Raw genomic sequence first — 12997 nt, 5'->3', positions numbered from 1 at the left:
AACTTAAGGACAAATGCAAAGTTCTCCACTTAGGAAGGAACAATCAGTTGCACACATACATAATGGGAAATGACTGCCTAGGAAAGAGTACTGTGGAAAGGGATCTGGGGGTCAGTGTAACACTTGTCACAAAAATTTTTTTTAAAATAGCAAATGTCATTCTGGGCTGCATTAGTAGCAGTGTTGTAAGGAAGACATGAGAAGTAATTCTTCTACTCTATTCCATGCTGATTAGGCCTCAACTGGAATCTCGTGTCCAATTCTGGGCACCACATTTCAGGAAAGATGTGGATAAATTGGAGAAAGTCCAGAGAAGAGAAACAAAAATTATGAAACGTCTAGAAAACATGATGTATGAGGGAAGACTGAAAAAATTGGGTTTGTTTAGTCTGGAGAAAATGGAGGAGTGACAGTTTTCAAGTACATAAAAGGTTCTTACAAGGAGGAGGGAGAAAAAATGTTCTCCTTAACCTCTGAGGATAGGACAGGAAGCAATGGGCTTAAATTGCAGCAAGGGCAGTTTAGGCAGGACATTAGGCAAAACTTCTTGTCAGGGTGGTTAAACACTAAACAATAAATTGCCTAGGGAGGTTGTGGGGTCTCAGTCATTGGAGATAAGATCAGGTTAGACAAACACCTGTCAGGGATGGTCTAAATAATACTTAATCCTGCCTTGAGTGCAGGTGACTGGATTAAAAGACCTCTTGAGGTCTCTTCCAGTCCTAAGACTCTAGCATTCCAGGACGCTGAGACTTCAAAGGTGAAGCTACCAGTTTGCTGTCATGTTTTGTAGGACTATGAGTGAGGTTGCAAGATGTTTTCTAAAAAGCTTCTCCTCTCCCCTTTCCCCCACCCAAAGAGAGTTTGGAACTTTACTACAGATTGTTGCAGTATTACCATGCCAACTGAAATGGAGATTTACAGTAAGTTATTGTTTGCAAAGTTTTTATAAATACTTTGTGAGCTACTTCAAGACAAGACTTCAATTTAAGTAATCTAATAAAATAGTAGCTGAAAAGCTTTTTGGCAATTATATTTAGCTTTTAAGTAACCCCGTGAAGTCACTTGGAAAGTACAATATCAACCACCATTTTTGCACTCTTGCTTATACCTGTCAGGATATATTTTTATATTATGCTGCAATAATGTGTTCCCTCTGATACTGAATGCCAATGGAGAAGATGAAGTTGATTTAAATCTAGTTTAAGTAATAAAATATATAAAGTCACAGTCTTTGCATGTTCCTTTTACAGACAAAGTTTACTTGATTTTCAGATGTAGTTTGCCTGAAGAACAACTTCCTTCAAAATATACCAAACTCCTTCTTTCGTCTTAGGTGTAAATGATATGGTGATTAGCAACGTTAAGTAAAATGTATATCAGTTCAAGTGACAAGACAGGCATTGAAAGATCCTACACAGTCATGTGCTTTCCATCTCATGAAGGCAAGTGTGTATTCACAATTCTGATGCTACAGCCTATTAAGCACTTTTTGTAGTAATAAACTGAGCATAAGCAGTGCTCCAGAACACCACTACAGAAGTGACTAGGATGATTCACTCCAGAAGGAAATTTGGTCCCCATGTAATTGCAATTTGTCCAGTCTGCCATCGAAAAACTAAGTTTAAGTTGTGCCTATCAATTTTCACAGGCTCCTTTAGCTTACAAGGTGGGGCTGCTTCCCCAAACCACAAATGTTCACAGCTATCTTACTTGTGTGTTTCTTCTTTGAACACTACCAAACTAGTCACTATTTCGTTAAAAAAGTCTCAAGGTTATAACATGCACATCGGAGTCTAAGCACTAGAGAAAAGTGCTTTGAATATTGCAGCCCAACTATGTCTCCAATATGCTCAAGAGTTTATACTAGTCTTGCATCTGAAGAAGTGAGGTTCTGACCCACGAAAGCTTATGCTCCCAGTACTTCTGTTAGTCTCAAAGGTGCCACAGGACCCTCTGTTGCTTTATCCTAGCTATGTACTGTTGTACAGCCCTAGAAAGAGGCTTCATGTACCTTTCCCTGAACATACATGAGTTCTGACAGTTTAGACTTTAAGACCTACTACTCTTTGTGCCTAGCTTCACTTTAAAGTAATTAGTAAAAGCCTGCAGTGTTTGAAAAAACAGCTTCCCCAGGGTCTTTAACTCTCCAAATGGTCAGCAATACTAACTGGGAACTTTCCTATTAATTTGTAGCTGAACTAAACACACCAGATCCAAATCTAACAAGTGGCCTATTAAAGAAAACGAAGGTCTTTATTACACTGAAGTGTATTTAATTCCCATTCTGAAAGCAATAACCTGTTCAATTCTCAGTCCAAGATCTGATTAGGAAGCTGCAGGTACCTACAGGTTGCTTTTGGGTCCTCTGACAATCAAGAGGGCTATTAAACAGACCAATTGCAAAAGCAAATAGTACAAAACAATAAATTCACTATTGGATGCAACAGCTGATTGGTTAAAAGCATGTTCCTTCACTGCCACACTCCAGATATTCCTACTAAAATGCAAATACACAGAACAATCACAGCATGCTCATGGTGGTTGCTGGTTGAATACTGATTCTTTCACCTTTAAAATCACTTGTTTAACTCCAGCCTTGGTTGATGACAACTGTCAGGGTATACCTCCCCCCAAATCTGAACTCTGGGGTACAGATGTGGGGACCTGCATGAAAGACCCCTAAGCTTATCTTCTACCAGCTTAGGTTAAAGCTTTTCCAAGACAGTCTTCTACCTTGGACAGATATTGCTACCACCAAGTGATTTTCACAAATACTCAGGGAAGGGTCACTTGGAATCCCTATCCCCCCAAGCCTCTTCACCCTCTTTCCTGGGGAGGCTTGAGAATAAAATACCAACCAGTTGCCTTAGCAATGTGAGCACAGACCAACCCCTTGTCTAAGGACTTTGGAATCAAAGGATTTTAATAATTTACCTTTTTTTAAAGAAAAACCATCTGAAAACTTAGGCTTCAGGGATTAAACACCAAAAATAACTTTCTTGGGGATCAGCTTGAAGGTTACAAGCAAAACAAAAGCAGCTGGGGTTAGCACAGAGGAATCCACAAACCAAAACAACCAAAAAGGTTCCTAGTCGCATCTGTCTTAACTTTTCCTGTGCTACTTACATATCTGGGGTTCCAAATGAGGAGTTTCTAGGTATGATGATGATGGATTTCCCAAACCTAGCTTAAAGCTTACAGCTTGTTGCTGCCTTCCCCTCTCTCCAGCCCGAGAGAGGAAGAAAAAACCCCCACACCCAGCAGTTTTTCCAATTTGAAAGGGTAAAGCCTCTCTATTGGTTCTATGGTCAGGTGCCAACTCAGGTTACGCTTCTCTTAACCCTTTACAGTTAAGACAATTAGGGCACAGCTGCTAAGGAGGTTTCTATAGCTACTGACTAGCTGGGTATCCATAAAAGGGAGCTACCGTCTCATTTATCAGTGACTAAGTATCATCCACTGAGTATTCAGTGGCTTGCCTCCAAATAAATTTGTGGGTTCAAGACCACTGGGCAGACATCTATAATAGTTTTAACTAACAGCCTGAAAAGGCCAGAAATTGAATGCAGAGAGGAGCCTCCATTCACCTTTCAAGCAATTGTAACTGAGATGTACTGTTTCCAGTGTGCCAGAAGTTTGCACTGCTAATTACATTTTGTCACCTCTTCCATAGCATAAAATTACCTGCTTTTGAGAACACATGCAACTAAAGTCATGTCAGTTTAATATATTTCTCCAATTGTTAGAGCATCTATGCCAGATCATACATAATTCATGGCATAAGGAACTGTACCATCCAATATTCCAGTCTTGGCTTAGACATAAAAAACTACCTTCACAGTGCAATAGTATATTGGATATTCCAAATAACTGCATACATTTGAGCATATTTGAATGCATGATTATACAGCACAGTTCTGCATACCCACTGGATGATAATTTACATAGTAGGAAAGATAGCCCACAATGTTCAATGCTTGTCATTCCTCTGCACTTTAAACTAGAAGAGATGAGACTATCTACAAACTAGGATATTTTGAAGGCACTATTTAGCATCTCACATGCTGCATGGTTACTTTTCCAAACATGTTTTTAGATTTGAACAGGTGATGATGCAGTCCCTCAAGAGCAGTCCATGGGTGGAAGTAGATATGCCTATACATCCAAGTGATGCTCTTGGTCAAAGTGTATGCTTGAGATCGATTCTAAACTACGTTTACTTCCTGATTTGGGATTAGACACGGCATCTGGCATTATGGGACTGACTAGTAGACTGGGTTCTGCAGCAAGCAGTAGTAAAAGCCATAACTGAAGCTGAAATAATTTCCACTGTAAATCTGATTTTACCACCTGCTCCCAAATGTTGAATAAAAACTTTGTTTCGACTTGAAGTTTCATGTGTATTCTTAAGTCAGAGGAGAGTTTGATATTAAGTCAGCCTATTTCAATTAAAACGTAAGGGTTTTAAGTTTGTTTTCCTTTTTAAAAAACTTTTGTTCATGCAAGTCAGTTTTGCTTTTATTAAAGACCTCCAATTTTACAATTTAAGCACTTGGATCCAGAACACAATCCTAGTTTAGCCTTTGATATACCTAAATTACTTATTTTTCAGTTAAAGCTTTCAATATTTTGCCAACACTAAGTGCATGCCAACACAAGTAATATTCATCCTCACTATTAGTCTGTTCAGCCTATACAATGTTCAGACTAAGGGCACGCCTTCACACCAGTTGGGAGAGTGCTTCCCAACATAGGTAGACAGACATGCTAGATCCACTCAGGCCAGCATGCTACAAATAGCAGCAGCAGTTGTGGTGGCACAAGTGGCAGCTTAACTAGCAGCCCACTACATATCCAGGGGTTCCAATGTGATTGTACTCAGGCAGCTAGCCTAAAGTCCTGCTGCTATATTGGTATTTTTAGCACGCCCGATTGAGCGAAGCTAGCACATCTGCCAACCCATACTTCGAAGTACAGTGTGTAGACATACAGGTGGTCATCTGGCTTATATTTAGGGTAAGTTTACAAGTGCAGGTTAAACCAACACCAAATCTAAATCAATTTAGGAGTGTCCATATAATGCTACATCAATAATTGAAATCGTTTAACGCCAATACCTCTGAACCTGCGCAACTCTGTATGTTAATTAGGCCTAAGACTTCGTGCTTAAGTTCCACAGTCCCAACCTGGTAGTTCATGAGCTTTAGATGGATAAATAAAAGGAGGATATATAGTCCTTAGAGCTTACAACTATATTCCATGAACCTACATGACTCCACTGGCAAAGCATCCATATTCTGAAACAGAAAAGTGGGGGAATTAAATCAAACTTATCCCTTGTACACACTGGGAAATGACCAGATTCTTTCTATAATGTCGCTAGCATACAAAACCTCTACAAGCTAATTTTATGTAGCGGCTTCTCTCAACTACCTGGAAGACCCTAGTTATAAGCAAGTTTTCTTCATTCTTGCCTTAGCAACTCATAAAAGATCATTTCCTCAAATGCTCTAAAAAGCTTGAATAAAAAACTTAGTTTCTAAACACAGGCACAGAAGCCACGCCGTTCTATTTTATCCTAGTCATCCTCAGTGTTGGTTAGAGACCAGCCTGCATACAGCGTTCACACTGTGAGCCACATAAATGACAGATAAGATTATGTCCATATCCTTACTTTATGGAATTGAGACCACTGTTTTAAGCATTTATTAATTTTACAAGTGAAATGCTGTCATCTTAGAGTCAGCATTTCATCTGTCAAATCGCTGTTCTTTTGTAATGCAGTTGACAGTAAGCTGCAAGGCACAATGCAAGTCTGTTGAAGTTCCAGTACATAAGGCTAAAGTGATGAGGTAGTAACCCATCTCCCTCCTCCACAGGTCAAGATTTTGAAGAATTAGACATAAGTATGCTGCATTTAATACAGTACACCAAACAGATTCAGCTGCTTTATAAAGACATCCCAGTTTTTGTATACTCAAAATATTTGACTGTCATTTTAGTTTGATATGGCTGACTAGCACACCTGTACATTGCTTTGGAGACTCCTAGGTAGCTTAAAACTCTCCCCGACTGATTGGAGTACCTCCTTTTTTCTTACTGCATCAAAGCCATGTCCACCACTTAATCCATCTGTTTTTCCATCCTATATAAAATAAGAGGCCCATCTCATTAGGAAGCATCTCAAACATAAGCTTTAGAAACTAAACCAACATTAGATGTTCCAATCCATCTTAAAGTGCTAAGAACATTTGAGTACTTTACAGTGGCTACATTGCTCTGAACTATGTTTAGTACAATGTCAAGTTATGCACATAGCTATGAAGACTAGTGCCATGATGTTTAAAAAGATTTACCAGCTGGGAAAAGTCAGCCTTTCCCTGCCCATGCTAACAATACCAGTGGAAGCATGCAACTTTATAATATACCACAGTGAAGTGTTTATGAAGACCAACTTAACTGTACGTGCTAAATAACCTTATTCCCATTCTTTATCACCCACTGTTTTACGTTACCCACTCGTTTCACTTCAGATTCATGCTTCTGTCTGCGATCCCGTCTCTAGATACAAGAATATCCACTTTTCAAAATTGTGCATCTTACATTGATCTTGTCCATCTAGTCATTTATTGAAACACAACAGCTTTAAAAAGAATGACAGACTTGGACAATACCTGTGCACAAGCCACTTCAGTTGCGCTCTATTTTCCATCTATGGTCTTACTAAAATTTAGATCAAGTCTAAATATTACTTTGGAAGCACACCTCTACAGATACTGATCTAGTCACTATATCGATTTCTCCATGCTATTAAAATTAGCTACTTGTGTACACAGCTGGGGAAGACGGAGAAAAAAATGTAAAATTAAGCTGGAATGTTGTTGGATCCCTCAAAACTTTGCATTTTCTATATTACTAAACCAAGCCACTTTGTTAGTTTCCAAAACATTCCAGAACAGTAGTTCAGTGTATTCATTCATCTGGAAACGCATACTTAACCAACTTAATTGATGCTTAACTTCTAGATCAAGTAAAAATACCCAGATTTAAAGGCTATTTTAGTTAAAAGCCTAAAATAGTATTGACATACTATTTGTACATAGTACTTTACTAAGTATTTGATCCTTGTCTGAGTAGAGCTAAATGAATTCTATTCTGCCTTATGCAAAAATGTAATTTTCATTTGAGGCCCAACTGCAGTATTACTGGGGTTGATACAAGGAGAGCATTTTGCTTTCCAGATACACCAACTTGTGTGATATCAGTTAAAATCTGACTTCACCCACTCAGGAGTGACGTGGAAATCTGAGTACAGAACTCCACAATGCAACTCTTACAAATCCTCTGACTACTGTATTGCTTTAGTCTGAAATACTCACATTATAATAATCTTAATGAGAGTTAATACTACCTATGCCAACTCACATCTTTGGGTTCCACATCAAACTTCTTTGGCCCAATCTGCTCCTTTGGCACAAGGCTTGCAGCTCCCCAGGACTTTGGAGTATTCTGTAACTGCTGCGATGATACTGGCTGCTGCCGGTCAGATGTTTCCCAAGCTTTTGGAGGGTCCTGCTTCTTTTGTTCTGATTCCTCCCTAACACGTGTTTCCCAGGACTTCACAGGTTCCTGCTTCTTTTGTTCTGGTTCCTCCCTAACACGCATTCCCCAAGGCTTCACAGGTTCCTGCTTCTTTTGTTCTGGTTCCTCCCTACCACGTGTTCCCCAAGGCTTCACAGGTTCCTGCTTCTTTTGTTCTGGTTCCTCCCTACCACGTGTTCCCCAAGGCTTCACAGGTTCCTGCTTCTTTTGTTCTGGTTCCTCCCTAGTTTGGGTTATCCAAGGTCTTGGAGATTCTTGCTTTTGGTCTGGCTCTTCCTGAACTTTTGTTGCCCAAGGTCTTGGAGATTCCTGCTTCCTTTGTTCCTGCTCTTCCCGAACTTTTGTGGCCCAAAGTCTGGGAGATTCCTGCTTCCTCTGTTCTTGCTCTTCCTTAACTTTTGTTATCCAAGGTTTTGGGGAATCCTGTTCCTCCCTAACATTTGTTACCCAAGGCTTTGGAGTCTCCTGCTTTTTCGGTTCTTCCCCCCTAACACTAGTTTCCCAGGGCTTGGAAGACTCCTGCTTCTGTCCCTCCTCTTCCCGAACACAAGCTTCCCAGAGCTTTGGAGATTCCTGCTTCTTCTGTTCCTGATGCCTACCACAAGATTCCCAAGGCTTTAGAGATTCCTGCTTCTGCTTCTTCTGTTCTTGTTCTTCTAGATCAACAAGCATTTCCCAGGATTTTGGAGGTTCTTGCTTTCTGGTGTATTCTGCTTCCCAAGGTTTGCATTCTTCAGGCTTCTTGATAGAGCCTTCTGCTTCAGGCAAATAGCGCCTGTTGAGAAACTACACAGACCAAAGAAATTTAGTGGCTCAAGAAAACATTGGTACCAGAGTTTAGCTCAGTTTTTAAGTTAGAAAAAAGCTTTCTGTAGTTGACTGACCTAACCAAAACAGACAGAACACAGGCAGCCAGTTGAAGAATTGCTTTGTTTCAGTACAAAGACATGGTTTTAGTCTATAATATTGTGGACACTGAATAGTTACTCTTTCCAGCATGTTGTAGAGGAGCAGCACAATGAAACAGAATTGAACACTTAAACATCTAGAAACATGCCAAATTGAGTAGCCATACAATCTGATTGCTCTTACCCTTGTTCTTCCTCATTCCATGGTTTCTCTATTTGTTATCCACAATCATGCCATGCTTAAAATTCAGTTGTAGTTTCTGCAGGGCATTGACCTCATCCTGTATAGCACCTAAAACACCTTGGTGTGAATAGTGTGACTACTACTTCTTCCATTAAAGTATAAGAAAATGAAGGATCTTGCTCTTTTGGCTTATTTGACCCCCTGAAAGCTCATAATAAAACTACCTCTTATTTACTGGAAGTTCAGATCATAGCTAATGACCAGATCCTAGAGACAATATATTTGAATCACCAGAAGGAGTCTTGTTGCATTCCTGCTCAGAGCCAGGAAGTTAGATAACTGGAAGTAGCATGCAGAGGCTTATAGTATCTATGCTATGTAGGCCTACAGGCCAGTAAAAATCTGGATGTGACCAAGATGACTACTTACTGGCTGTGTTCTGTCTGCTTAACCAGTTACAGCACAGAATTGTAAATCTAGACTGGCTGGGCAGAGTCTAGAAGACTAAAAATTTTAGTTTTAGTATACTATAAAAAATCTGCTTTATTTGCTATACTCCCTCTACTGGGATGTTTGGGAGGTTGGGATACAAAGACATTGCATATGCTTTGCTATTCCAGTTGCTTGGTTTCAAACTGCCAAAAAGGCTCCCTTTTCAGGATTAAGTATCAAAAAAGTTTCTGCTTTATAATGCTGCTCATTAAATGTACTAGTAGCCTAATAGGTCTGAAGCAGATTTAAAGGACATTTGTGGTCTACAGTCTGTTGGGCCAAACTCCGTAGTAATTTTACTGTATCAATTAACTATTAAAATAGCCAAGCCAATATCTAGGGAGCCCTACTTTAGTTTGACAAAGCCAGAACCCCACCATTCTTAACTCTGCCATAGTGTTAAATCTAGATAGCATAAAAGTTATGAGCCTAATATTTTAGAAGGCGCCTTTATTTGTAATTGTGTATTGTCTGATGCAGCAGTATTTGAGAATCCATCTTCTGGAAACAGGAATAAAGATATAAGTAGCTGAAACTACACAATCTGATGCTTTGGGTTTTTCCACTGAATTTATAAAAATGCTCCAAAGGGTCAGCAAATGTATTAAGCCATTCCTGCTCAATCCTAACCCGTTACATTCTACCCCCACATATTCCTTGAATGTTAATGTTCCTTTGGATTAAGGCTAAACATTAGGGCTGTAAGTTTTTGATTTTTCTACTTTGGAAGCAGCACATCTAGACCATTGTTTGGTTTTCTGTTCTAAAATCTTGGCTAAAATTTTGCTGGACAGCAGTTTTTCGGTAAACTGCTTCTTACTAGTGTTTCACAACTTTTGTGCAATAAATTTTAAGACTCCTATAATATCAGAATTAAGTTACCACCCAGAGGCACAACTACTTAACACAATTAAATGTAGTCTATCAAATAGTTAAAATAATTCAGTATTTTACCTCTTGTGGCTGTATCTCAGACTGCAAAAGCTTCATAAGGGGTTCTAGGAAAAGGGATAATATTAATTTGCTTCAGATTATTAGAGATAAACATGAGACCTTTCAGTGTCCCAACAAAGCCCCTTAAAAAATTACTGATTTGACAATGAATTAGTTAAAAGGTCATGTCAATTGCTGAACTGAAGGTTTTTCTAAAAACCATCCATAATTTATGTTCTATGTGAAATGACGAAGCTTAGGTCTTGCCAAACTTAGGCTTTGTAAAAAATTTAAACTTAAGTACAAGATACAGAAAAATTCCCTTGCAGTATCTTTAACCCAAATACTGTAGTAGTGCACTCAAACGTGACATTTACTACAACAGGCATTTCCCCCAGCTTCACCAATGAGGTAGTCCAAAGCACGCAGACAGCATACATTAGATATGAAAAATAGATTAAACTGAATTTTTGATCCCAGGCGATACTAGTATCCGTGAAACCATTTCCTTACTGGTGTGTTATGGTGTTCAAACCAACATATACCGTACAAAACTTGCAACAGTATATTTTAGTTGCTGATATTCCAACTGAATTTAGCTGTAGTGTTGCCTAAACAAAGTCACTCTGTTAAGCTTCTGCATACTTGCAGTATGAGTAAGTTTATAAAACTAAGCTATTCAAGATATCTAAACACTCAATTCTTTGAGACGCTTATCTTAACATGGATCAGGAATTACACTTGGAAATATATACTCAACCTGGCTCTTTGACAGACTCTCCTTTTGGCAACTGTCTTGTTCTCTGAGATTTTCTTATTACTTCCTCTTCCAATTCCTCTTTTATTTGCATGTTGCGAGGCACAGGAATATTTTCAAAATATCCAGAGTTTAAGAGTTTGGATAACAGTTCCTTCATATGTTTATCTGAAGAGAAAAAAAGTTGAGATATACAAGTAAGCGGTTAAAAAAAAGTGTTCACATCTTACAGTCTGAAGATGTGTCCTTGGAAGCTTCTTTATATTTAAACTGCAATGTCTAAACCCAGTCGTCTTCAACCTTTTTATGCCAAAGATCACTTTTTGAATTTAAAATCAACCCAAGATTTACCCCACCCATATCCCAAGGCCCTGCCTTGCTCACTCCATTTCCCCCCTCCCTCTGCCTCACTTTCACTGGGCTGGGGCAGGGGGTTGGAGTGTGGGAGGGGATGCAGGCTCTGGGCTGGGGGGGCCTCCGGGCTGAGACTGGGGCAAGGGCTTGGGGTACAGGAAGGGGTGAGAGGTGCAAGCTCTGGGAGGGATTTTGGGTGCAGGTGAGGGCTCTGGGATGGGGGTTGGGTGCAGAAGGGGGTGTGAGGTGCAAGCTCCAGCCGGGAAGTGCTTGTCACAGGCAGCTCCCAGGCAGCGGTACAGCAGCGTAAGGCAGGCTCCCTGCCTGCCCTGCCCCCACACTGCTCCCAGAAGTGGTTGGCATCTCTGCAGCCCTGGGGAGCAGGCAGCTCTGCATACTGTTGCTGCCCCTGCCCCCCAGCGCCAACTCCACAGCTCCCATTGGCCAGGAATGATGGCCATGCTGCCCGCCCACCCCTGCAGCTCCCAGCCAATAGGAGCCCCCTCCCCACACCAGGGTAGAGACATGCCAGCTGCTTCTGGGAGCAGCATGGGGCCAGGGCAGGCAGGACATTAGTAAATGTTTAATATGTAACCATGTGTTTTCAATAATCATAACATGAGGTCTAGAGCCTAAACCTAACTCGCAAGACATTTCTACCTCCTACAGGATAGCTTACCCATATAGTTCTTTTCCCATAATTTTCAGCCAGGTTAGTTGAGATCCCCGTTCATAAGACCAAGCCCATTGGCAGCTTGCCATCACATACTGAAGGATACCTGGGGGTGAATCTGAACCCTAAGTATACTAGATCTTTTTATCTTCACTTGCAAAATAGGGTCCTCCCCCCCCTTACCGCTTCCTGATAATTTTCTTCTGAAGTCTTCAGAAACTCTTAGCATTTGACTTGATAACACTAACCAATTTCTATTTTGAGACACAATACATAATAGCCCACCAAGAAGAGGAATCTTCCCCCACACCTCTTGCCTGTAGACGTTTGTCTAATACATGCTACCTTTGAGTGACCTGCCTTTGACTACAAGTCCTAGAGAATATAATTTTCAGTATGAAGACAGATGTATGGAAGATATCTGAAATTACTTTGCAATTATGATGACCAGCATAATGTGCTTTCAGCAGAGAGCTTATATAAACCCTTTTGGGCAATCCAAGGGAGCTCGGAACCTCTAAGTATGCCTGTGCCCTCTGCTAGTTAGCATCAAGAGGTCATAGAATATCAGGGTTGGAAGGGACCTCAGGAGGTCATCTAGTCCAACCCCCTGCTCAAAGCAGGACCAATCCCCAAATAAATCATCCCAACCAGGGCTGTGTCAAGCCTGACCTTAAAAACCTCTAAGGAAGAAGATTCCACCACCTCCCTAGGTAACCCATTCCAGTGCTTCACCACCCTCCTAGTGGAAAAAGTTTTTCCTAATATCCAACCTAAACCTCCCCCACTGCAACTTGAGACCATTATTCCTTGTTCTGTCCTCTGCCACCACTGAGATCAGCCGAACTCCATCCTCTTTGGAACTCCCTGTCAGACAGTTGAAAGCAGCTATCAAATCCCCCCTCATTCTTCTCTTCTGCAGACTAAACAATCCCAGTTCTCTCAGCCTCTCCTTGTACATAATGTGCTCCAGCCCTCTAATCATTTTTGTTGCCCTCTGCTGGACTCTTTCCAATTTTTCCACATCCGTCTTTTAGTGTGGGGCCCAAAACTGGACACAGTACTCCAGATGAGGCCTCACCAATGTCAAA

General features: G+C 40.5%; 1 protein-coding gene across 10 annotated transcripts in view; it reads right to left on the bottom strand.

Annotated features, from left to right (window-relative positions):
* The window catches only part of CAPRIN2 (caprin family member 2), a 62153-nt gene that overhangs the window by 21378 nt on the left and 27778 nt on the right, over positions 1 to 12997 (bottom strand). For 6 of the 10 annotated variants that reach the window (XM_034780303.1, XM_034780294.1, XM_034780348.1 and 3 more), the window contains exons 7-11: positions 10883 to 11047; positions 10144 to 10187; positions 7429 to 8391; positions 6523 to 6564; positions 6029 to 6148 (exon numbers count right to left, since the gene is read on the bottom strand). In XM_034780303.1, the coding sequence (XP_034636194.1) occupies positions 6029 to 6148; positions 6523 to 6564; positions 7429 to 8391; positions 10144 to 10187; positions 10883 to 11047 (1334 nt within the window). The remainder of the gene's footprint in view (positions 1 to 6028; positions 6149 to 6522; positions 6565 to 7428; positions 8392 to 10143; positions 10188 to 10882; positions 11048 to 12997) is intronic. The other 4 variants (XM_034780329.1, XM_034780338.1, XM_034780321.1 and 1 more) reach the window with 4 other exon arrangements.

Source organism: Trachemys scripta, chromosome 1 (assembly GCF_013100865.1).
Source record: "Trachemys scripta elegans isolate TJP31775 chromosome 1, CAS_Tse_1.0, whole genome shotgun sequence".
Lineage (NCBI taxonomy): Eukaryota > Metazoa > Chordata > Testudines > Emydidae > Trachemys > Trachemys scripta.
This window is presented reverse-complemented; position numbering and strand designations above follow the sequence as displayed.